Source organism: Aspergillus nomiae (genome assembly GCF_001204775.2).
Source record: "Aspergillus nomiae NRRL 13137 chromosome Unknown contig00291, whole genome shotgun sequence".
NCBI classification, from domain to species: domain Eukaryota; kingdom Fungi; phylum Ascomycota; class Eurotiomycetes; order Eurotiales; family Aspergillaceae; genus Aspergillus; species Aspergillus nomiae.
In genome coordinates, this window is record NW_015378346.1 from 19,980 (window position 1) to 41,436 (window position 21,457).

The window sequence follows — 21,457 nt, forward strand, 5'->3', positions numbered from 1 at the left end:
TACTGAGACCAAAGCATTCCGGGGACCCACAGATACCCAAGACGCAGGTATTGCGTGATTTCCCCAGGACATGAGGGAATTGAATTTTTCATCATGCTCCCCCGAAACCGCAGGCGGTCACAGCCTATGTCGTGATCGAGCACGGCAGAATCCATCGGCATGTATGAGGGATTCACCAGCAAGATCAGGTTCCGATTGCCGGTGATGTCGTGCTCGCCCCTGTTTTCTTATATCTGACCGGTCGTGGACTCTCCTCTCCGTGTTGTGATGATTACTATCCCACATCATCTCACGCAAATTGGACCTGATCATTTGTCATCCTCTTCCATTCATCCATAGACATATAGACTTGCTAGAATCTCTACTCTTTCCCTTCCAATACTCTTTCTCTTCCATTAGATTCAACTCTACCCAGGTCACGTTGCGAAGATGCCTGCAAAGATGCCTGACACCTACCCCTCCCACGCTGAGGACATCGAGTCTAAGGACAACGCCACGGACTCTGGCTATGTCAGTGGTAGCTCGAGTGACGACTATCTCCCCGAGATTGTCTTCACGAAGCCACACCTGCAGTTTCTCAACAGACAGCTGCAGTTCCTCGAGCCTCAAGGTTAGCATAGAGTGACCCTCCTCGGTCCACTAGGTAGACGACTAACAACTTGCTGTAGATGTCTTGAGATGGTGTGTTACATCACTTCCTCACCTCTTCCAGACCACCGCGTTTGGTCTCACTGGACTCGTCACTCTTGATATGCTTTCCAAGCTGGAGGTCCCTCGCCCTCAGATGGTCGACCTCATCTTCCTGGACACTCTTCATCACTTCTCGGAAACCCATGCTCTGGTTGACAAGGTTCGCCAGAAGTACCCCTTGAACAACATCCATGTCTACAAGCCCAAGGGTCTGAACTCTGAGGAAGAGTTCGCCAAGAAGTACGGTGCCCGTCTGTGGGAACGGGATGACCAGCTCTACGACTGGGTTGCCAAGGTAGAACCTGCCCAGCGTGCCTACCGTGAACTGAACGTCCATGCTGTCCTTACCGGCCGACGCCGTAGCCAGGGTGGCAAGCGTGGTGACCTTGACATCATCGAGGTCGACGAGGCTGGCCTTATCAAGATCAACCCTCTGGCCAACTGGACCTTCGATCAAGTCAAGCAGTACATCAAAGAAAACAATGTACCGTACAATGAGCTGCTTGACCGTGGCTACAAGAGCATTGGAGACTACCACTCCACCCAGCCTGTCAAGGAGAACGAAGATGAGCGATCCGGTCGCTGGAAGGGCCAAGCCAAGACCGAGTGTGGCATTCACAACCCTCGCTCCAAGTATGCTCAATACCTCATGGACCTTGAGCGCAAGCGGCAAGAGGAGGCCCTGTCTCAGGCCTTGCAGAATCAATTGACCACTGCTCAATGAAAATGGTCTTCAGTCACCTCCGGCTTGCATTGATAATGGCGTTTGGGATTGGGAGTTCTAGTATCTAGCGACACAGCCTTGATTTTCTTTATTATTACACAGGCACAGGCCTTGAACATATGTTGTTATGACTTGGAAGACTATCTGTCATGGGTGGATTTAATGGTGCAAAAGATATCTCATGCCAGCCCCGCTCCACAAAGGAGCTTGTACATAGCGGGTGGCTTTTTTTTTCTTTTCTTTCTACAAAAGCTGGCCTAGGGGCCGACTATGATAATGATTAGCATGATAGAAATGACAAGACCCTGATATTGTCTTGATTCTCGATTCCTTTTCTCTGATCGTTTGTGGTGTTTTTTAAGTCATGTGGGGCCCAAGCCCTAGAAAGTTGGTTCCCCGACGAACCATTCTTATAGTTCTGAATTGCTTCTAGATTTTAAACAGTCACCTAGACCCGCAATCAATTATTAATACCTAATGTTAATTACATTGACTGGAACGGTCGTCTTTAGTGTCAATACAATTGTCTCTCTTTAAATATAGCTATAGTACATATAACAAACGCACCCCACTTGTTGTCCGGTACATCTGACTAGCTTCAAATCTAAGATAGGCCAATGCCTCCTCATACATACATGTTTGGACCCACGACAGGTCTGAATATTTCTTCGCACCACACCATCCAGTTCCTCTGCAGATCCAAAAAAATTTTCTATGACCCTGCAGGCAACAACCCCCAACATCAGGCATCCACCGCCACCATCCACTTGAAGCTAGTATTAAACTTCCCCCAAATAAGGTTCTGATTGGGGGCTTCGTGTACCATGCGCTTCAGTCATCCGTCATAGCTCTTTATTGATTAATGATACGAAATGATTACATATCATGAGTCACGCATGGGCTGGTTAACTATAATCTGACATACGAGATAAAGAGACTGGGCATCGGATGTAAGCCGCTAAGAAGTTGGGGCGGAAACGACTGTGGACAAGCCCAGTCTATATCTGCCGCTTGGACGGAAACGAGTATAAAAACGGAGGAAAAGTATACTACTGCACAACTAGATTGTTGATAAATAATTTATTCAACATGTCCGATATCGAGACTATCCATGTGGTTTCCAAAAAAGATAACAGCCAACATGCTGTTGTCACTATTGAGAATCCCTTAAGGCAACTGCCGCCTTCATCGGTTCGCGTACGGCCGCTTTTACTCAGTTTGAGCTCCAATAACCTTTCCTATGCACGTGGCGGGGAGAAACTTCATTGGTATGTTATGATGTATGATTTATCAAGGACTGTGCTAATGGACTTAATCGCCAACTTAGGTGGGATACCTACCCCGTCCCAAGTGCAGCACCAGCTCCATACAACGACCAATCGGCGTGGGGGATCGTCCCGGCATGGGGGTATGGCACCGTGCTCGAGAGCACGACTGATATCGCGCCCGGATCGACACTCTGGGGGTTTTGGCCGACGTCAGGACTCCCGACGGAGCTTACGCTAATCCCGGGCGAGCCGCGCGGGCATTGGATTGAGGTTAGCGAGCACCGGCAACGTCTCATGACCTACTACAACCGCTACGAGGTCGTCAGTGAAGATGATCGGGATAACATGGCCTGGGCTGCCGCCATGATCTGGGGCGCCGGATATCTGCTCAGTGAGTATGTCTTTTCGCCTACAGGAACGCCTGTCCATCCCTACGGTGGTGCGGCTGGGCTGCCCTGGACTACTGAGGATGCGGACTTGTCGTCTGCGGTTGTTGTTAATTTGGCTGCGTCGACCAAGACGGCGCGCTCCTTTACGTATAACCTTTTGTGTCGGCCCGCTGGGTCCGGGCCGTTGGGTGTCTTGCAGATTACTTCTTCGCCTGAGGCTCTGGAGCGCGCTGCTGAGCGGCAGATTGCGAAACGTCAGTTGGTCGCTGGGCCGGTGAAGGCTCTGGCTTATTCTGATGTAGATCAGGCGGTGCCCTGGTTGGTTGGCCTGAAGCCGTCGAAATTAGTGGTTATTGATTATGGGGCTCGGGATAATGTCCTTCTACGACTTCGCGAACTGGTGCAGACCCATGAGACGCTTCAGAACTGCAAGGTTGTGATTATCCAAGTTGGAGGCCAGCAGAAGGTATGATATACGTCAAGACCGTGTTGCGACTGTTGACTGATAGCCATGTAGGTGTACACAGCGGATGAGCTGCGCGAAGCCTATGCATCTATCCAAGCGCTGGGGAAGATTCAATCCAATGCGTCTACTACCCGGGATACGGCGATTGAACTTGACGGCCCCGATGCGTTTTTCGATAGAATGAATCAGCGGTGGAAGCAATGGCTTGATGATCGCGCGTCCACGGTCTCTGACTTGCGTCTGGTCTGGGGTAAGGGGGTTGCAGGCACCGAGGGGATATACGGCGGATGGGAGCGGCTGACGAAGGGGGATGTCCGTCCAGAGGAGGCGCTGGTGTATATGGTCTAAGGGGAATGCGGTTGTTTGGGCTAGCAGCGACTTCGTGAGGTCGGACTCTCCGTAGAGGGGTTGCAACAGCATATTTCGTAGAAATGTCTATTATGGAGTACGAGACCCCTGTTTGCAAACATTGTTTAAAACGGTAGAGCTCAATGTCATAGTTCTCCACTTAGTCACTCTGTACGTAATAGGAATTGCGGAGCATAGGAGGAAACGCTGGTAGCTCCTATCAATTCGCCTTGTGTACTCCATATATTGTCCTCCCATATATCTTGCCCAGTATCAACACAGATGACATGTTTCACAGGGCGAATCTTGTATCAACGTCGCGCGAGCTGCGACTCCCAGGGGAACACGAACGCATGAATCCTGCGTGCCAGCAGTTCCGCCTTCCGAACGGAAAGCATCTATGCGGGACAGACATCGCGGGTAGGGCTCCATGGGCTTCTTGGCAGGGGTACTTCATTGATAACGACCGTCCTCGCCTACGGTGCATGAAACAACATGGCTGACGTCTCCCTTCATTAATGCGACGGATATGCGGGGATATGCCGGGCGATCGTCATCTAGATTAGTATAGTCCTAGAACTACTAATGCCCGAGCCCTCCAGGAGATATTATAAGTAGTAGTTGTAGTTTACGTGTCCACTCCGCATCACTGTTTCCGGATATAAAAAGGGGATGATAACCGTTGACCAATGCGACGACGAGGATGGTGAAACGGTCTTCACACGTCAGCCTGTCGGCCTCGGAGCAGAATCCGGTGGCAGTTTAGGGCCGTGCAGATCACCTGACCAGCCCTGCCAAGAGGCGTAATCACGCAAGCCGTGTGGAGGATGTCGTGATGATGGGCGTGCCCCGCCACGTGATCCGGCTGCCCGCTGCCGAACGGCCGTTTTAATGTGATATCAGACTTGTTTCACCGGCATTTGGAGAGAAAGCGTCTTGTCGATCCGATCTCGCAGGTGCTTTGACTTCAATGTACAGAGAAAGATAGATAAAAAAAGAGAACAGTAATATCACCCCCAAATGTAACCGTACTGACGTATCCTCATTTCGAGTAATCGGAATCATCCGCACAGAGTATTCGTGAATAATTCATTCATTCCCCCTGAAAATCATGACTCGTCTCGGTTTGATGATCCTGGACATGGTGGTTTGGTCTCCAGTTCAACGACGGGGTGTTGGGAGGGCTCGGTGATGGTCATGAATGGTGGGATAATTTATTTCGATCTGGGATCAAACTGTTTAGAAAATATTCAGTGGAAAAAGAAAAGAAAGGGATTGAATGGGTTTAAGTGTTGTTGCATGTTTGTCGGGACGATTCGTGACTAGTATAGAGTAAGTATTGATAGACGGCATGAAGGAACCAAGGAACAGGGGAGGGATTGAAGAAGATTCTAAAACAGAGGTTTAATTTAATTGAGAATGCAATAGACAGAAAGAGGACTCAACGAAAACCAAACCAAATCATACTGTGTATTAAATCAAATTCAACTGGTGATGATGCATACGTCGTCCAAGGACGTCCAAGAGTTTGGGAGCTCCACAGCCTGACGACTTCAACTCCGATCTTCATTAGCATCTTTGGCTGGAACAAGGCAATTCGCTCGGGATTCGAGAACCTTTGCCTTTCTCCTTGGAGCTCTCCATTCAATCGCCTAATTGAGAGGTTCCTTGGGTTGAACTTTTTTTTAGTATTTTCTTTTTCTTTTTCTCAAGGTCTTTTAAATCAATTTCTTTTCCCTTCTACATTTATTTCCCCCCACTATTTCCGCACGTCCTTCGCCCCCCTCTACTTTACTACTCTTCTCACATCCACCCTTTTCCTTTTAATCTCTTCATACCCCCCCCTCTTTCTTGTGTTTCTCTTTCTCTTCCACCTTCTTTTCTACATTGCATTGGTCAATTCATTTACACATACAACATGGCCAACACTCCTCATGGTGGTGTCCTGAAGGACCTTCTTGCCCGCGATGCTCCCCGCCACGACCAGTTGGCCGCGGAGGCGGAGACCCTGCCCGCCATCGTTCTCTCCGAGCGCCAGCTGTGCGATCTTGAACTGATCATGAACGGTGGCTTCAGTCCTCTTGAGGGTATGTTCTCAATCGCAACATGGCGCTTTTTCTTGGCTGTATTGCGACACCGCTTGGCAGTTGGCGGAGCCTGAAAGTTGACTCGGTGGCTGACTCCGATATCTCTCCGCAGGCTTCATGAACCAGAAGGATTTTGACGGGTATGCTGCGCTTTCCCCATTCGCACCAAGAAAACCAATTGTAGTCCAAAGTTCTCAAAAAATGAGCCTTGGCAGAGGTCTTGGAAAAAATTAATATGATTACAATTGAAGTCCCAAGCTGCCAGAACAATCCGCTAACATTCTGCGCCTGGTTAGTGTCTGTGAGAACTGCCGTCTTGCCGATGGCAACCTTTTCTCCATGCCCATTACCCTCGATGCCTCCCAACAGGTCATCAGCGAGCTCAAGCTGCAGGCTGGCTCTCGTGTCACTCTCCGCGACTTCCGTGATGACCGCAACCTGGCCATCCTGACCATCGACGACATCTACCGTGCTGACAAGTGAGTGCTTCCCCTTTGCCGTGGAGCGCGGTTTCGCATGCAGTCAGGTAACGCAGATGACTGACGATTGAATTGCACTGGTTTAGGGAGAAGGAAGCCAAGCTGGTCTTTGGCGGTGATCCTGAGCACCCTGCCATCAAGTACCTCAACACCAAGATTGAGGAATTCTACATCGGTGGAAAGATCGAGGCTGTCAACAAGCTGAACCACTACGACTATGTTGCTCTGCGCTGTACGTTTTGCCACTGGTGTACGAATCGAGATCCTGATACTGACTGCTGACACGTTGTAGACACCCCCGCAGAGCTGCGCATCCACTTTGACAAGCTCGGCTGGTCCCGAGTTGTCGCTTTCCAGACCAGGTACTTTCGTCGAGCCTGAATGATGATCCCTGGGCGATCTTGTGCTAACAGCCCACTGCAGAAACCCCATGCACAGAGCTCACCGTGAGCTGACCGTTCGTGCGGCTCGTGCTCGCCAGGCTAACGTCCTGATCCACCCCGTTGTCGGTCTCACCAAGCCCGGTGACATTGACCACTTCACCCGTGTCCGTGCTTACCAGGCCCTCCTCCCCCGCTACCCCAACGGAATGGCCGTCCTTGGTCTGCTCGGCCTCGCCATGCGTATGGGTGGTCCTCGTGAGGCCATCTGGCATGCTATCATCCGTAAGAACCACGGTGCCACCCACTTCATCGTTGGTCGTGACCACGCCGGTCCCGGTAAGAACTCCAAGGGCGAGGAGTTCTACGGCCCCTACGACGCTCAGCACGCTGTCGAGAAGTACAAGGACGAGCTGGGTATCGAGGTTGTCGAGTTCCAGCAGGTCACCTACCTGCCGGACACCGATGAGTACAAGCCTAAGGATGAGGTTCCTGCCGGTGTGAAGACTCTGGATATCTCCGGTACCGAGCTGCGCAACCGCCTCCGCACGGGTGCCCACATCCCCGAGTGGTTCTCTTACCCCGAAGTTGTTAAGATCCTGCGTGAATCCAGCCCCCCGCGTAACACCCAGGGTTTCACCGTCTTCCTTACCGGTTACCAGAACTCCGGCAAGGACGCCATCGCTCGTGCTCTGCAGGTCACCTTGAACCAGCAGGGTGGTCGCGCTGTCTCCCTCCTCCTGGGTGACACTGTCCGCCACGAGCTCTCTTCTGAGCTTGGCTTCAGCCGCGAGGACCGCCACACCAACATTCAGCGTATCGCCTTCGTTGCCAGCGAGCTGACCAAGGCCGGTGCTGCTGTCATCGCCGCTCCCATTGCCCCCTACGAGCACTCCCGGAAGGCCGCTCGCGAAGCCGTTTCCCAGCACGGTTCCTTCTTCCTGGTCCACGTCAACACTCCTCTGGAGTACTGTGAGAAGACCGACAAGCGCGGTATCTACGCCAAGGCCCGCGCCGGCGAGATCAAGGGCTTCACTGGTGTTGATGATCCTTATGAGGCTCCTCAGAACGCTCACCTCACTGTTGATGTCTCCAAGCAGACTGTTCGCAGCATTGTCCACGAGATCATCCTTCTGCTTGAGACTGAGGGTTTCTTTGACCGTGCTTAGAGCGAAGGTGTTCTGGAATGGGCTTTTCTTTTTTGTAATGAATGTTAAAGTGATTTGAACTAAGTGTTGGAAGATATCATAGAACGTTTTTGCTTTAATGGATTACCTTTGATCCCACTGATACTTGAAGTTTTGGAGTAATTGCCCATAATGGGAGTGAACTTGTCGCTAGCATGATAGCAATCGGGGCGCACATATTGACAGCATAGGGGTCAACACCAACTCCATATACTTACACCAGAGTAATTCATAAGTATATTCTCACCAAGTAAACATTTTCAGAATAATTTGTTGCTGCTTTAACATCTACGAACGGAACTAATCCTATTAAATCCGTGTGGGTAAAATAAAATTTATTGCAAACCATGCAAACAGACCTACCTCCCAACATGCTCCAACCACAGAAAAGCGGAATTGACCGTCCACGAGATCCAACAACCACAACCCCAAAGCATCAGAGATGCTTCCCCCTCGCCTCACAAGTCGGATACCGGGGGCCATCCGGCCAACCCGGCTACCATGCACTCACAGTCTTCGCCACCCCTCTCGCGCATTCACGGCAAAGTCCCGACTTGAGCTCGTATCCCCCCCATACGTCAGGCCACAGCTCCCCTTCCTCTCTCCACTGGCAAGCAGCCGCGCTGTGCCGCCGTTGTCGATTCATCTCCGCCAGCATTTCGCGCGCCTGATCTCGACGGAGAGTCGCGAGCATTACAAACGGCGTCTTTCCCGCGGCCTCCGCATCGGCCTGTCGTTCTATGCTATCCTGGTCCTGTTCCAGGTGATCAAGCTGGGTGTTTATCAGGAGGAAATCGAGCATCAATGGCCGACGCCGCAGGAATGGTCTTGGAAGAGTCGGTGGTGCTTGCGCTCTGCGCAGGCGCTGCAACATCCTGAGGATATCGGGAAGCTGATGACCAATTGGCCCATGGTGGCGGGGTATCTGAAGGAATTGCTGGAGCGGTTGGAGGATCCAGCGGGTGAAGGGAAGGGTATTGTTGAGCAAGGGGATGGCGGGTTTTGGTGGAGGGTGTGGGGAAGACTGGGTTTGATGTGTCGAGCAAGAGTGAACCCTGGCGGAGAGGGTACTTCCAGGCGCTGATGGGGGCGGCGAAAGCGGCGGAGAATCTGGAGGGCTGGTTGACGGACCGGAAGCAGCGTATCTCTGCGCCGGCGGAATATGTGGTCGGTCCCTCGAACCCGCGTCCGAAGCCTATGCCTGCGGGTCAGAAGAAGGTGCCGCGGGAGGAGGATTGCGAGCAGGCTTCTCCGAGCCCCGAGGTCTTCTACATGAAGATCCTGACTACGCGTGGGTTTGATACTCGGCAGAAGCTAGATGCTGCCCTCGCTTACGCGGATTGGCTGGACTATAAGGGGTTGCAGGATACTGCGAGCGACATGTACAATTGGGCTATGGACATCGCGGCCTCTGGGTCACCGGTGGACGCCGGGAAGGTGGTGGATGTGAAAACGGGAGTTCTTAAGAATGATGGCAAGTCCTTGCCGTCGGAAAATATACTGCGTGTCTCGACCGCGCTTGCGGTTTACCATGCCCGACATAACAACCTTCCCACCGCTCTCTCCATCTTTACCTCCGTTCTGAAAGCCCGCCGTTCTCTACCGCCGCCACCTCCTGGCACGATTATCCCCAAACTCCCATCTCTACACAAGTCTAAGGACCCGTTCCGTTACCTTTTCGACTCAATTAAGATCATGCTCGTCCCCGTTGAATATCCCGCACCTCTCCCATCTGGAAACGAACCGCCACTCCGGACTGCTACCTCCGCCTGCGATGAGGCTGGGCTCATGACTTACATTGGCGAGATTATCTATGCCTCATCCTCCAAAGAAAAGGGTCTTGCCTGGACCCGCGACGCAGTTGACACAGCCGAAGCTACCATGCTCGAGCTCGGCGAATCCGACCGTATTCCCCGACACCGCTGCGCGGAGTGCCTCCGTGTAGGCTTGGAGAACTGGAAGACGATGGTCTCCCGACTTGTCGCCAAGGCCGAGAAAGAAGAGCAGGAAAGCATTCAGAATGTCGGACGCTCCTGGTTCGGCGGCCAGAAGCAGGTCGAAGCTAAGTCCGTGGAACGGAAGAGATGGGAAGCTGAAAATCTGATCCTTGACGACCGAATTCGGCGACTTTGGCCGATGATTGACGGGGAGTCTGGGCTGGAAGGGATTGCGCCCAATAGCTCATTGTTTGTATGATGTTATTTTGAGTGAGAAACTTTTGCCTTCGAAGGGACGATTATACCAGGAGTTTGGGGCGAGATTAGCATCTTTCGGTCTTGTCGGTTCATAAAATGCCTGTATATTTACTGAACATATTTGCATAAGTCATACGACGTTGAATGTTATCCATAATAGGTTTTTCGTTTTTTGCGCCTTCGGATAATACCTCGGTGGAGGGAAGGTAGAGCTGTAGCCACACTGCAGACAGTGTGGTATGATCACTGGGTACCTGACTAACTGCATCATATCGTTAGGGCCTTAGTTTTTAATACCTAGTAAGAGTATCACTATGGCATTGCGTGCTCAGTTAATTTGGAGACGTCGTTGTAGCGATTCAAGTACGGAGAGCTCCGTACGGGGATTGTTCTCCGAAGGGATAGGGCATCAATCATTTCCCATTACCCAACAACTTTCTTATTGTATCCTCTTTCGCCCTCGCGTAAGAGGAAATGAGGAGAAACTAACCTGCATTGAACCGTGAGGGGACAAGTCCAACTAAATGGCGATGTTCGGCCACTGCAGATGTGGGGTCAAAACACTGGGATGGATGTCGTGATCTAATCGCTGCATGAGCCGTATCCTCGCATTATTGGCTTCAGGTATCAAATGTTGCATCCCGATGGAGCTCCACATGCAACCCAACCCCCAATGAGAGAGATGGAGGTACCATCCGGAGTAGCCGGCGAGATAAAATGAGCTTTGGGGTTGGGTCTGAAGTCGGATATCCGTCGGGGGATGCCGCTGCATATGTGAGCTATCCACAGTTACCTTCCTGATCAAGGAAAGGATTGCCACCGACCCTGAACCCATGAAAGCTTCCCAATGCTTGTCTGTCGGGGACAAGCTTCTCCACCCCTGGTGATGTGTATCGTACTATTTGTTTCTGCCTGTTTTCTCGCCGTTTAAAAAGAGCACGAGGCGACCCCCCCTGTCGATCGATTCTGAGTTTCGCTCACGGGTTCCTTCTCCAACTTGGCAAAACTCACTCACGATGCGTGCGGTAAAGGTTATTGCTTCTCTTTTGCTGGTCGGCTCTGCCGTCGGCTTGGAGAATCCTCATCGCAAAGCTAAGGCCGTTCACCGAGCTCACCAGCACAAGGCGGTCTTGCCTCGTGCACTCCCGGTGGCTGGGAATGAGGATTACAAGTACTTGACTAACAAGACCGAGAGTTAGTATTTGACAATCCCGAAATAGTTGAGGTAATAATGCTGATGTATTTATGTCCCGTGTAGAGTTCCTTGTCAACGGCACTGGCATCCCAGAAGTGGACTTTGACGTCGGAGAATCTTACGCAGGTCTCTTACCCAACTCGCCCGCTGGGAACTCCAGCCTCTTCTTCTGGTTCTTCCCTTCTCAGAACCCGAAGGCACAGGATGAGGTATGCATTGACCGCCAATGTAACAGGGTAGCTGTAGTCTTCTGAAATCTAACACACCTCTAGATCACAATCTGGCTGAATGGTGGACCAGGATGCAGTTCTCTCGATGGATTGCTGCAGGAACATGGCCCCTTCCTCTGGCTTCCGGGCACTTACAAACCTGCTCGAAACCCATACTCGTGGACTAATTTGACGAATGTGGTCTATATCGACCAGCCGGCTGGAACGGGCTTCTCTCCTGGCCCGTCTACCGTGGATGACGAGGAGGGTGTTGCTGCCCAGTTCAAGAGTTGGTTCAAGCACTTCGTCGACACATTCGGCCTGCACGGCCACAAGGTGTATCTGACCGGTGAGAGTTATGCCGGGCAATACATCCCGTATATCGCTTCGGCAATGTTGGATGAAGAAGATGAGAAGTATTTCAATGTGAAGGGTATTCAGATCAACGACCCTTCGATTAACGATGACTCCGTGATGATTTATGGTATGTTTTGCATGGTGCTTTGACACTCGCGCTGATGCCTATTCTGACAAAACTACAGCCCCGGCCGTCAGGCATCTGAACCATTACACAAGTGTTTTCGCTTTGAACGACACATTTATGGCCGATGTCAACTCCCGTGCGGACAAGTGTGGCTTCAACAAGTTCCTTGATGAGGCGTTGACTTACCCACCACCAAATGACTTCCCTGTCCTTCAGGAGATCAACTCGGAGTGCGCTATCTGGGACGATATTATTGCGGCTGTTTACGATGTCAACCCTTGCTTCAACATCTACCATTTGACAGACTACTGTCCTTATCTCTGGAGCGAGATGGGCTTCCCTTCTCTCGCAGGCCCACCCAACAACTACTTCAACCGCACTGACGTACAGAAGGCCCTTCACGTCCCTCGCACGGATTACTCTGTCTGCGGAGAAACGACCATCTTCAAGAATGGTGATCAATCCCCCCCCAGTGCCCTGGGTCCCCTCCCCAGCGTGATTGAGCGGACGAACAACACGATCATTGGCCACGGATGGCTTGATTACCTCCTTTTCCTGAACGGATCATTGGTGACCATCCAGAACATGACTTGGAACGGTGCCCAAGGGTTCCAGAAGCCTCCTGTCGAACCGCTTTATGTCCCCTATCATTATGGTCTTGCGGAGCTCGCCAATGGCAATGCCCCAGAGCCATTCACACAGATCGCTGGTGCGGGACTTCTAGGCACAGCTCATACCGAGCGTGGGTTGACTTTCTCCAGTGTTTACTTGGCTGGTCATGGTAAGTTGAAACTCCATAGAAGCTGTTGATGACTGAATTATGGTGCTGACAATGAGGATAGAAATTCCCCAGTATGTTCCCGGTGCGGCATATCGCCAGCTGGAGTTCTTGCTTGGTCGCATTGAGAACCTGCAGCAGCGGGGAGGGTACACTGCCTAGATGTATAAATAGACCACTTCAATCTGTATATACAAGAGTTGAGGTATATAGGACGTATTTTAATAGTACGCTTAGACGGAGAATAAATGTAGCTCCGACATTATCTTCCTTCAGAATCAGTGTTCTTCACGCCCGTTGCGGAAAAATCATAACGAACTGTGTACTAAGCCGAGCATGCCCTTCCTCGGATCTTCGAATAAAGTAGGTTCTTAAACCCGACGAACATGGGAAGCTGCATCGTCGCATATTCGGGGGTTTCAGAGAAGAGCCCAGCAGGCGCAATTGACTGAGCTTCGGCCTTGTTTACAACGATGTAGCACTGTCCGATCGTATCGTTAAGACCAATGAATGCTATCAGATAATTTCTTTTATACGCTGCATGCAAGGTCGTATTTCTTCCTGGGTCGCGGCTTATGATCGCATTGGCTGGACGGTAATGGGATGACTCCATGCCCATTCTGCGAATAGCGGACACATGCACCTTAGCGTAGAGCGGAAGATTCCGAGGCTTTGTGAGAGTTAATCTTCGGCATGCGGTAGGGGGAAGAAAAGCGCGGGTGATTATTCGATTCGTTTTGTGTGTGTGGTTCCCGGTGCTGTGCAGGCGGCCTTGTATGGATGCAAGATGTAAAGAGGCCTTCAACTGATCGCTAGAGAATATGGTCTCTGGACTAGCTGTGAATGCATTGTACTGGTCGCTTATACTACCACTGTCCATTATCTTGGTCAGATCTAATGGGCTGACCTGCGTATGCTCATCGCATCCAAACTGCGTCGTGAGCCTGAAAGACAGGCCGGCCTTCGAGGCCTCGCGGACCATCCAGACCAGCGGGATATGGCTGAGGCTCCAAGCCTCACCGGGGTCTAGCGGTACAAGCCCCCCGATATCCTGTTGAAATTAGCAAAAGATTTCACGAGCAAACAAAATACTTACAGCATGACTACCTGGGAACCAGACTTGCTTGACTCCTTTCATACGTAGTCCATCGCTGAGCTCCTCTTTCAGGAGAACTGGACGTAGTGCAGCGTGATATTCATCTATTGAAACTGCATGACAGATAGTACTGGCTGATTTCGAAATCTCCGTGGCTGTCGAGATTCGCTCCCCTTCTCCGTCGAGATGTTTGGATTTGGCGACGACCGTATCGAATAAACCAAGAAATCGGATGCTGTTAATGGGCTTGCAGAGCTTTTCCCGGAAGTCTTTCATTTTAAAGTAACTCTCTCTTTCCTCCCACATCTTATCAGCATCGGCCCTCAGCGTATAGGTATTCCACCGTTGGAAGATGTCCCAGGCAGCCTGAAAGCTCTCGTTACCTTGAGGCAATATCCCAATATAATCGACCATTTTTGCGAGTGCTTGAGCTATGTAAGCCCCATTGGAGAAGCCAAAGAGAAATATCTCATCCCCGACATTATAGTAATCTACGAGCCACTGTCAGAAGTAGTATTAGTGCTTTGGTATCTTCTAGTTCCAGAAGATAGCTTACATTGTATCCATCACCTATACATGCCTTGAAATCACCAGCACGGCTAGAATTGGCTCGTTGGTAGTAACAAAGCTGGGAACCGTTCGTGCCATAAAGCATGTTATGGATTTTCTCAATGTTGGATTGATGATTAGCTCGATGCTTCTGGCTCCCTCCATCGAAACATAGAATTAGCTTTTTAGGTGGCTCTCCTGATTGTGATAACTCTTTGCGGAGACGAGATCCTGCGTAGTGATAAGGTCTATGCTCATGCAGCAGGGAGCCCCCTCCCTCGCCAATGGATGTCTTCATCACATAGATCGTTTGAGCCTTGGCGTGACGCATTTTCGACAGCGGAATTTCCCTGTTGATTCGAGAGTTATGTCTCATATACTGGAACTGTCCGCCAGGGCTCGGAAGCAGATATATCCCCACAAGAGCTCTATACTTTTCTGAGGTGTCCTGACACTCGAGGACAAGTATATCCTTTACCAGTAGGTTCTGGTACAGGGGTAAATGCAGTCTTATACCCCGGTTGGTCACCGAGAACGGAGCAGAATCCTTCTTTGAAAAATAAAAGGGCACGATATCTCCGGAATGCTTGAAATCAACGGGCGATCGTGCAAGCAAACCAGTTTCAGGTCGGTCTGATGCTTCGCGTACTTCCCATGCGAAAAGTGACTGATCGGCTGACTCTTTCATAATCTCTTCCTGTAGTCTTATGAAAGCTTTCTCGCCCTCTCCATAGAGCAACGGCATGTTCACGTGAAATATCCCCATGAGACAGTAGGCTATGTCCTCCACACGTGTCGTCTTTCTTCCTGAAGCCCATGACATTCGCCTGGCAATGCTGAAATCGGACAACTGTGCTGAACCTTTCAAAATCGACTCGTCTATTTTCGTGATCTCATGTATCAAGGTACTCCAGGAGTCTCTTGATCCTATCTCACTCCAGTCATCTGCAAGAAAACGCACATCCGACGGAGCAATGAGTTCTTGAAGGGTCCAGCCTCGTTTGAAGTATTCACTCTTCCTAACTTTGGATGATAAATCAGATTGATCATTGTCCGAGGAAACATCGCGTAAGTAAGCATAACACTGTCCTGCCGACTCGTACCATCTGAACATTGAGTTAATCGCTTCGGACAGCTCAGCGCTACTTTCTTTATTGATGCAACAGGTATCAATCCAGGCATATTCGAAGCCATCCTGGTTGGCTACTTTACACATGTTCTCCACTTTTCTGTAGCCCTCCGTATCATGGTTCCGGCAGAGGAGTATGTCTTGGAACGTAACTTCTTTCTTGCCCCATCGGTGCGAGAGGACCGCGTAAGGCGGGATTTCATCTGTGAATTCTTCGAGCTGTAAACGCCCCGTGTGAATTAGACGCATTGTCGGTGTCAGTGCAGAGTATGCAAAGGAAGAGAAGTTGGGCCTCTGTTTACGGCGGGCATATCGTCTAGTCTCTTTGGGGTATGGTTGCTTGGCCATGTGACGTGGCAGACATCAGCTTTATTCTAGAATCTCCTCAGCTCTCTATGTTCAGAACGTCAGTAGAAGCTCAATTTGTTAACGATAGTGACCAGGCCTGAGCCAAATGTATCAATGCTCAGATGATACTTCAAATCGAGCGAGACCGCATAAAACAAATGCTCATCCCCAACTGAACATACGCAAATTGTGTTAAACAATCTCCATTTCGTCACAAGGTCACTCATCTTAGTTACCAGGTATCGTTCTCCTTCCATTCGGCCTTGCTAGTTAGTTCGGCCGATTGAAACTACTTCTCGCTACCCTGACAGGGTGGTATTTCTATGTCAGAGTAGAACTGACGAACCAAAGAGGAAGCCTGGTATACCATCCATTACAAAAGTACAACTGTGATTTTCAGTCAGTTTGCTATTTTAGTATTTGCGATCACGTGCCTAAATGCAAAGTGTCCTGCATCTTATGAGCATTGAAAGCTCCAAGAGTGCCCAGCATTGCGCATCTCTGCCTGCTCTAACAAAGTATTCCTAAAATGACAGCGAGTCTTCCTCTTTTTAGGGGAAACAGCATTTCCTTGGAAGATGCCTTGGAGGATGACGATAATATTCTCTATCAGTTAGATTATCCGCAGAAAAAGCAGGAATTCTGGTCGTATTTTCTCTCTTATAAGAATGATATTGAAGAAATAGTGTACTTTCATCTTTGTGTAAAATATTGTTAGATAGTTGATGAAACTCGCTGGTTATTTGGCAGTTACAATGTATGTATTCCTGTCTATATCGATCCACTATCCGAACAGGTGGTCCTTGTTCGAATTCTCTTACCTTTTAAAATTGGAGAGGCGTTTAATCTTGGAAATATGGATGAAAAGATGCGGTGCGAAGTAGCTACCTATATTTGGATTCGTGAGAATTGCCCGACTGTCTCTATTCTGTCCTTCTATGGGTTCGCATTTTCTAATGGGCTGACAGTCTGTGAACTCAATCCAATGTCTTTTGGGCAAATTAATTAAGTGCGTATCCTAGTTCGCTGAGGTATCTTCTGTTTTCTTTTTTACTCGACTCCAGTGGCGTGTAAAACGAACCATCAGTTCGCTGCTTGGGTTCCCTGCAGTATGTTCCTATGTCAGCCTCAGACGCTCGACTTTATTGAGAACCGGATACATGATCATAAGTCTCGTGAAGAATGGTTAGATGTTTTTCAATTCTTGGGCCATATACCTCCTTGAGGATAATTCTTGCAGAAAAACTTTTTTTCGCGATCTCGTAAATATAATAATTGCACTAAATCGTACCCGGTTGCCGCAAATTGGATCCTTGATGTTAAATGACAACGGGATTATTAGTGTATCGAACCGCTCTTTGATACTTCGGCTGTAAACTTTTGAGAATGAAGGTATCTCTACGATCCCGAGAATCTCAACCTACCAGGTGGTGGAGCTATATATTCTAGATCTTTTACAGTGTCATGACAACCGCCTTTACTACTAGCCCAATGCTATCTATAGTATAAATGACGGTCAGGAGCAATTTGCCGCTTTGACTATGATGTGTGGTCTTCTCCATCTGTTTATATCACGTTAATATCGCGACGGGCTATTCGTGCTTACACTTACTGATCTTTACCCGAGTAATATATTTGTTGATGAAAATTGGCATGTACTATCTTTTATTAATCTAGAATGGGTATGTTCGTTCCCTGTTGAGTTACAGACACCCCTATATTAGCTATCTGGCCGACCTATTGATGATATTGAGTATAGAGAATATCTGCGGACCTTCGAGAAAATTATTAATGAATTTATAGATATCTTTGAAGAACAGGAGAAAAGGCTTCAAGGTTTTAATACTGTCCAGGCTTAGATTATAAGACAATGCTGGGTTAAAGAAAGTTTTTGGTATTTTTAGGCTACACACAGTCTAAAAGAACTTTTTAATGTCTTTAACGAGTATATCCAATGCAGGTTTTGTGAGGAACATTGCACCCAACGGGTGTTTGATCGAATTGTCAGTCCTTACTGGTGTGTAGGAGCCGAGGATTTTATTTAAAAAAAAGGTCGAAGAGGACACGAAGTACAAAGATCGGTTAAGAAGAAGGTTTGATAGCATTGGCCAACAATGCGATCCATGTGTTTGAAGTAAGCACTGCATTACAACGGGACGGGTCATCCTCAAGGACCCGTACGTAGCCTACCAAGTCAGATACTTATTGATTCACATTGCATTATCAAAGTCATGTGGATACCTAACAGGATACCACTTAGAGACCATTCCCACCTTTAGCGTATATGTTGATATTCACTATGTAGCGAATTCATAGGGGAGTACAAACCTGGTAACCTAAACCCTAAGCAAGTAGCAATGTTGGGAGGCAAATTATTTAATCTATCTGCCCCTATTTTCTCCTACTTTCCTCAAACCCCACTCAAGAATTATCCATCCAGGACCATCCTTAATCCAAATTTTCCCCCTATCTCAGGAAAAGGGTAAGACTTGTTGAATCTTACAGAGTCATGAAGACACCAAATTATTCAAGACTAACTTCATGTCCATATTCATCTTCTACCAACTCTGTCTCCTGGGAATCAACCCAGTAGAGTATTCACTACACCTTTTATTATTACTTCCCATACATCGTTGTCTTCCATGCAAAGCAGGATTCTCCATACATAACATGATCTGTCCACTCCCTCAACCACGAGGCGTCTTTCAGAGATGCTGTAGACTCCGTCCATAAAGCCGTGAGAAATGTCTTCCCATCAAAGAAGGGCAATGATAATGTTCGCGTTTTGACCCTGAGATGGTCAAAGGGCGACTTGGAGCTTTCCGGCATTGAGATGGAACTTCTTGGACTTCTCTCTGCCAAACTCCATTATGCCTTGTCACCTGGCCATCGGACTGTATTTACCGAAGGTCCATGGCAGCTGGAAGGAGATTCCATAGTTACGATTTGGATTCCAATGCATATACCAGTACATATGCCCGTCGTGCGGCTCACGGAAAGCTTCTAAAGCCCATCACCAAGTATGACAGCCCTGTCAGGCGTATCTACCTACACCCTGAATAGCTCAAACTTACCTGGTTAGACCAGGCCAGAACGCATAAGAGGAAGCTTGCCCTACTACTTCCTAAACGGGCCTTTGGCAAGCGCTTTTCATCGTCGTCTATGAAGGTCACTCGTATATACCTACCAGTGCTTCATATCTCATGTTATAGTACGTTTCTCCTCCCAAATGTTGACAACACAATAAACTAATAGAAACAGTGGCTCGCAGCATCCAGCAGCTCCAACTCTCCCATGAGGCTATGAGGAATCAATCTTGGAGACAACTGACAATGCCGATATTTTGATTTTACTTGACTCCTGTTTTCCAACTGCAGCGGCACCTGGTGCCCTTCTTTGCATGTCCGCTTCGAGGAATTGTGGCTTCGGAAACCGAATTAAGATGAGAGCGGGTAACGAATAGTTGGCGACATCGGCTTTGGAGTCTCCAGCCACTGAATATGTAGGGAGGAGCTTCACCCGTATGTTTCTTGATTTGTTGGCAAGCATGGATTGTCCAGAGATTGAAGTGGCCCACCTCTATGCCAAGGTAGTGAAACAGGCCAACATACCCCAGTGAGCTAGACTATACTCCCGTGCACATCTCAAGCGTGGATAAGCTGCCATCAATCACGCTCCATCCGCTTTACAAATACCGACACCGGTGTCCGTGTGGAATATACTCAAGCAAAGCGACAGATACGGCTTTATTGTTGATATAGAAACCCACAATCTCCTTTCTCGGTCAACCCAATCCCTCAAACATTCTACAAAGTCAGGCGGGCAACGTGCAGCTTCCCCACCCGGGAAAAAGTAAAATCCTGTTCTCTCTGATGCCGTCCTTATTCAATATTGCTCTTATATACCTTTGCTCTTTGTGTATTTATGAGAGAAAAAAAAAAGAAAAGAAAAAAGACCAGCCAGCGACCTTCTGATTACATGGAGTAGATTCTACCCACATTACTTCCCCCCGGCCTCCCTAAATCAAGCAAAGCAAATTGTGCTACAAGCAGTACACTCAGGTTCTTGACCTGATCATGTATGAATGACTTCAAATACATAGAATTATAGTACAATAGAATCAAAGGGCATGGGATTGTAACACATTTGGTGCTCAGTGGTATAGGGTAAACACGCCCACGTGACTGAAACTAACCAACAGAAGAAGATAGTTCAGCCTGTCAGCGCATACACGAGTCCATATTCAGATATCTAATGGCTGTCAGCCCGTTAGAATCTACAGTACTGCCTAGTAGGGGTCCAGGAAGGCTCCCTTGCACGCGTTGAGGAGCCAGAGTCGTACGCCGCATTGCGCAATCTTCGTGATCGAGAATAAAAAAAACAAAAACAGTTCCAGACCGACGGTTAGTGTCGGCGCGCCTAGTACCCTCTCGCCATGTCGGATCCCTGTGGTATGTCCGGCATGGCCCACCTCGTGCAGGAAGGCCCTTGGCCGATCAAACAGGGCGCCGCGCATAAGGAGATTCGGAAATGTTATGTAGATATTCCCCCGAGCCGAGTGTTGCTCTCTTTGCTCCTTGGTAAATTCGGGGCAGGAAGTTCCTCGTACGAGATGTCTACATAGATAACACTAGACTTTCTGAACCACTTTACAGGAATACAGCTTGGACCACAACACGTGCACATATGTCCAAAAGGTTACAGGTGGAAGGACAGCAGTTTCTGGCCTCCCACAGGTCCTCATATTCTAGTTGTAGTATTACATAACCAACAAGTAAGTTTCTAATAAGTCACTACTACCACAGCTCACACACCACCCTCCTTCTTGGCACTGATATTCGCTCCATCCTCAGTAACATCCAAAGAGCTACCGAGCGTAGCAGTCCACTTGCGCACCAGATGACCCTTTAAGATAATTCCCGCCATGATAATATCGACAAAAACAATCAGGAACGCGCCCATTCCCCACATCCAGCCCACGCCAACAGAAGACTGCCACTGCGTGACGATGAACACGGACATCAGGCCGAACGAGACTCGATACGCGTTCAGCGACACCGAGGCCTCGACCGGGTTATTCAGGAAGCATTCGATGATATAGTTATAGCAGACCGGGAGGGCAAGCATCGCTCCAAACCAGATCAGGAACGAGCCCAGCGCCAACACCATGAAGTGGAGGTGGTATTGGAGGCCGGCGCCGTAGATCCCGAGCCCGATGGGGAGGATGATGCTCGGCAGGATGGTGTTTGCCAGGCGGTACTCGGTGTGCCAGGTTCCGCCGCGGCGACGGGCGAGCCAGAGAGGTGTCTTGTCGTTGAAGAAGAAGCCGTAGACTTGAGCGCTGATGATTCCCACCCAGGCTGTCATGGTGAAGAAGGCCATTTGCAGGGAGGAGAAGCCGTACCCGCCCGCTTCCTCTGGGGGTTCGAGGTAGGTGGCCAATGTGGAGGCTTGCA

The 21,457-nt window shown here is 49.3% G+C and overlaps 7 protein-coding genes across 7 annotated transcripts; 5 read left to right on the forward strand and 2 right to left on the reverse strand.

Annotated features, from left to right (window-relative positions):
* Positions 1 to 429: 429 nt before the first annotated feature.
* On the forward strand, positions 430 to 1,414 carry met16 (phosphoadenylyl-sulfate reductase (thioredoxin); the record flags this gene model as incomplete). The annotated part of the gene is made up of 2 exons (XM_015553860.1): positions 430 to 610; positions 669 to 1,414. The coding sequence occupies 2 exons, from the start codon at positions 430 to 432 to the stop codon at positions 1,412 to 1,414; spliced, it is 927 nt and encodes a 308-aa protein (XP_015404034.1).
* A 1,089-nt stretch (positions 1,415 to 2,503) lies between these two features.
* ANOM_008605 (DUF2855 family protein) lies at positions 2,504 to 3,885 on the forward strand (the record flags this gene model as incomplete). The annotated part of the gene is made up of 3 exons (XM_015553861.1): positions 2,504 to 2,682; positions 2,742 to 3,537; positions 3,589 to 3,885. The coding sequence occupies 3 exons, from the start codon at positions 2,504 to 2,506 to the stop codon at positions 3,883 to 3,885; spliced, it is 1,272 nt and encodes a 423-aa protein (XP_015404033.1).
* Positions 3,886 to 5,803: 1,918 nt separating this feature from the next.
* sC (sulfate adenylyltransferase) lies at positions 5,804 to 8,000 on the forward strand (the record flags this gene model as incomplete). Its single annotated transcript, XM_015553862.1, has 6 exons — positions 5,804 to 5,972; positions 6,085 to 6,112; positions 6,224 to 6,451; positions 6,538 to 6,683; positions 6,744 to 6,813; positions 6,875 to 8,000. The coding sequence occupies 6 exons, from the start codon at positions 5,804 to 5,806 to the stop codon at positions 7,998 to 8,000; spliced, it is 1,767 nt and encodes a 588-aa protein (XP_015404036.1).
* Positions 8,001 to 8,460: 460 nt separating this feature from the next.
* ANOM_008607 (uncharacterized protein) lies at positions 8,461 to 10,214 on the forward strand (the record flags this gene model as incomplete). The annotated part of the gene is made up of 2 exons (XM_015553863.1): positions 8,461 to 9,030; positions 9,096 to 10,214. The coding sequence occupies 2 exons, from the start codon at positions 8,461 to 8,463 to the stop codon at positions 10,212 to 10,214; spliced, it is 1,689 nt and encodes a 562-aa protein (XP_015404035.1).
* Positions 10,215 to 11,229: 1,015 nt separating this feature from the next.
* On the forward strand, positions 11,230 to 13,041 carry cpdS (putative serine carboxypeptidase (CpdS); the record flags this gene model as incomplete). Its single annotated transcript, XM_015553864.1, has 5 exons — positions 11,230 to 11,407; positions 11,472 to 11,617; positions 11,681 to 12,101; positions 12,160 to 12,882; positions 12,944 to 13,041. 5 exons carry the CDS (start codon positions 11,230 to 11,232, stop codon positions 13,039 to 13,041), a joined length of 1,566 nt encoding a protein of 521 aa, XP_015404042.1.
* Positions 13,042 to 13,267: 226 nt separating this feature from the next.
* Positions 13,268 to 16,001, reverse strand: ANOM_008609 (uncharacterized protein; the record flags this gene model as incomplete). The annotated part of the gene is made up of 3 exons (XM_015553865.1): positions 13,268 to 13,930; positions 13,976 to 14,476; positions 14,532 to 16,001. Coding segments are annotated over 3 exons (2,634 nt in total), but the record flags the coding sequence as incomplete, so codon positions are not given.
* Positions 16,002 to 20,807: 4,806 nt separating this feature from the next.
* Positions 20,808 to 21,383, reverse strand: ANOM_008610 (polyamine transporter; the record flags this gene model as incomplete). The annotated part of the gene is made up of 1 exon (XM_015553866.1): positions 20,808 to 21,383. The coding sequence occupies one exon, from the start codon at positions 21,381 to 21,383 to the stop codon at positions 20,808 to 20,810; it is 576 nt and encodes a 191-aa protein (XP_015404032.1).
* Positions 21,384 to 21,457: the final 74 nt, after the last annotated feature.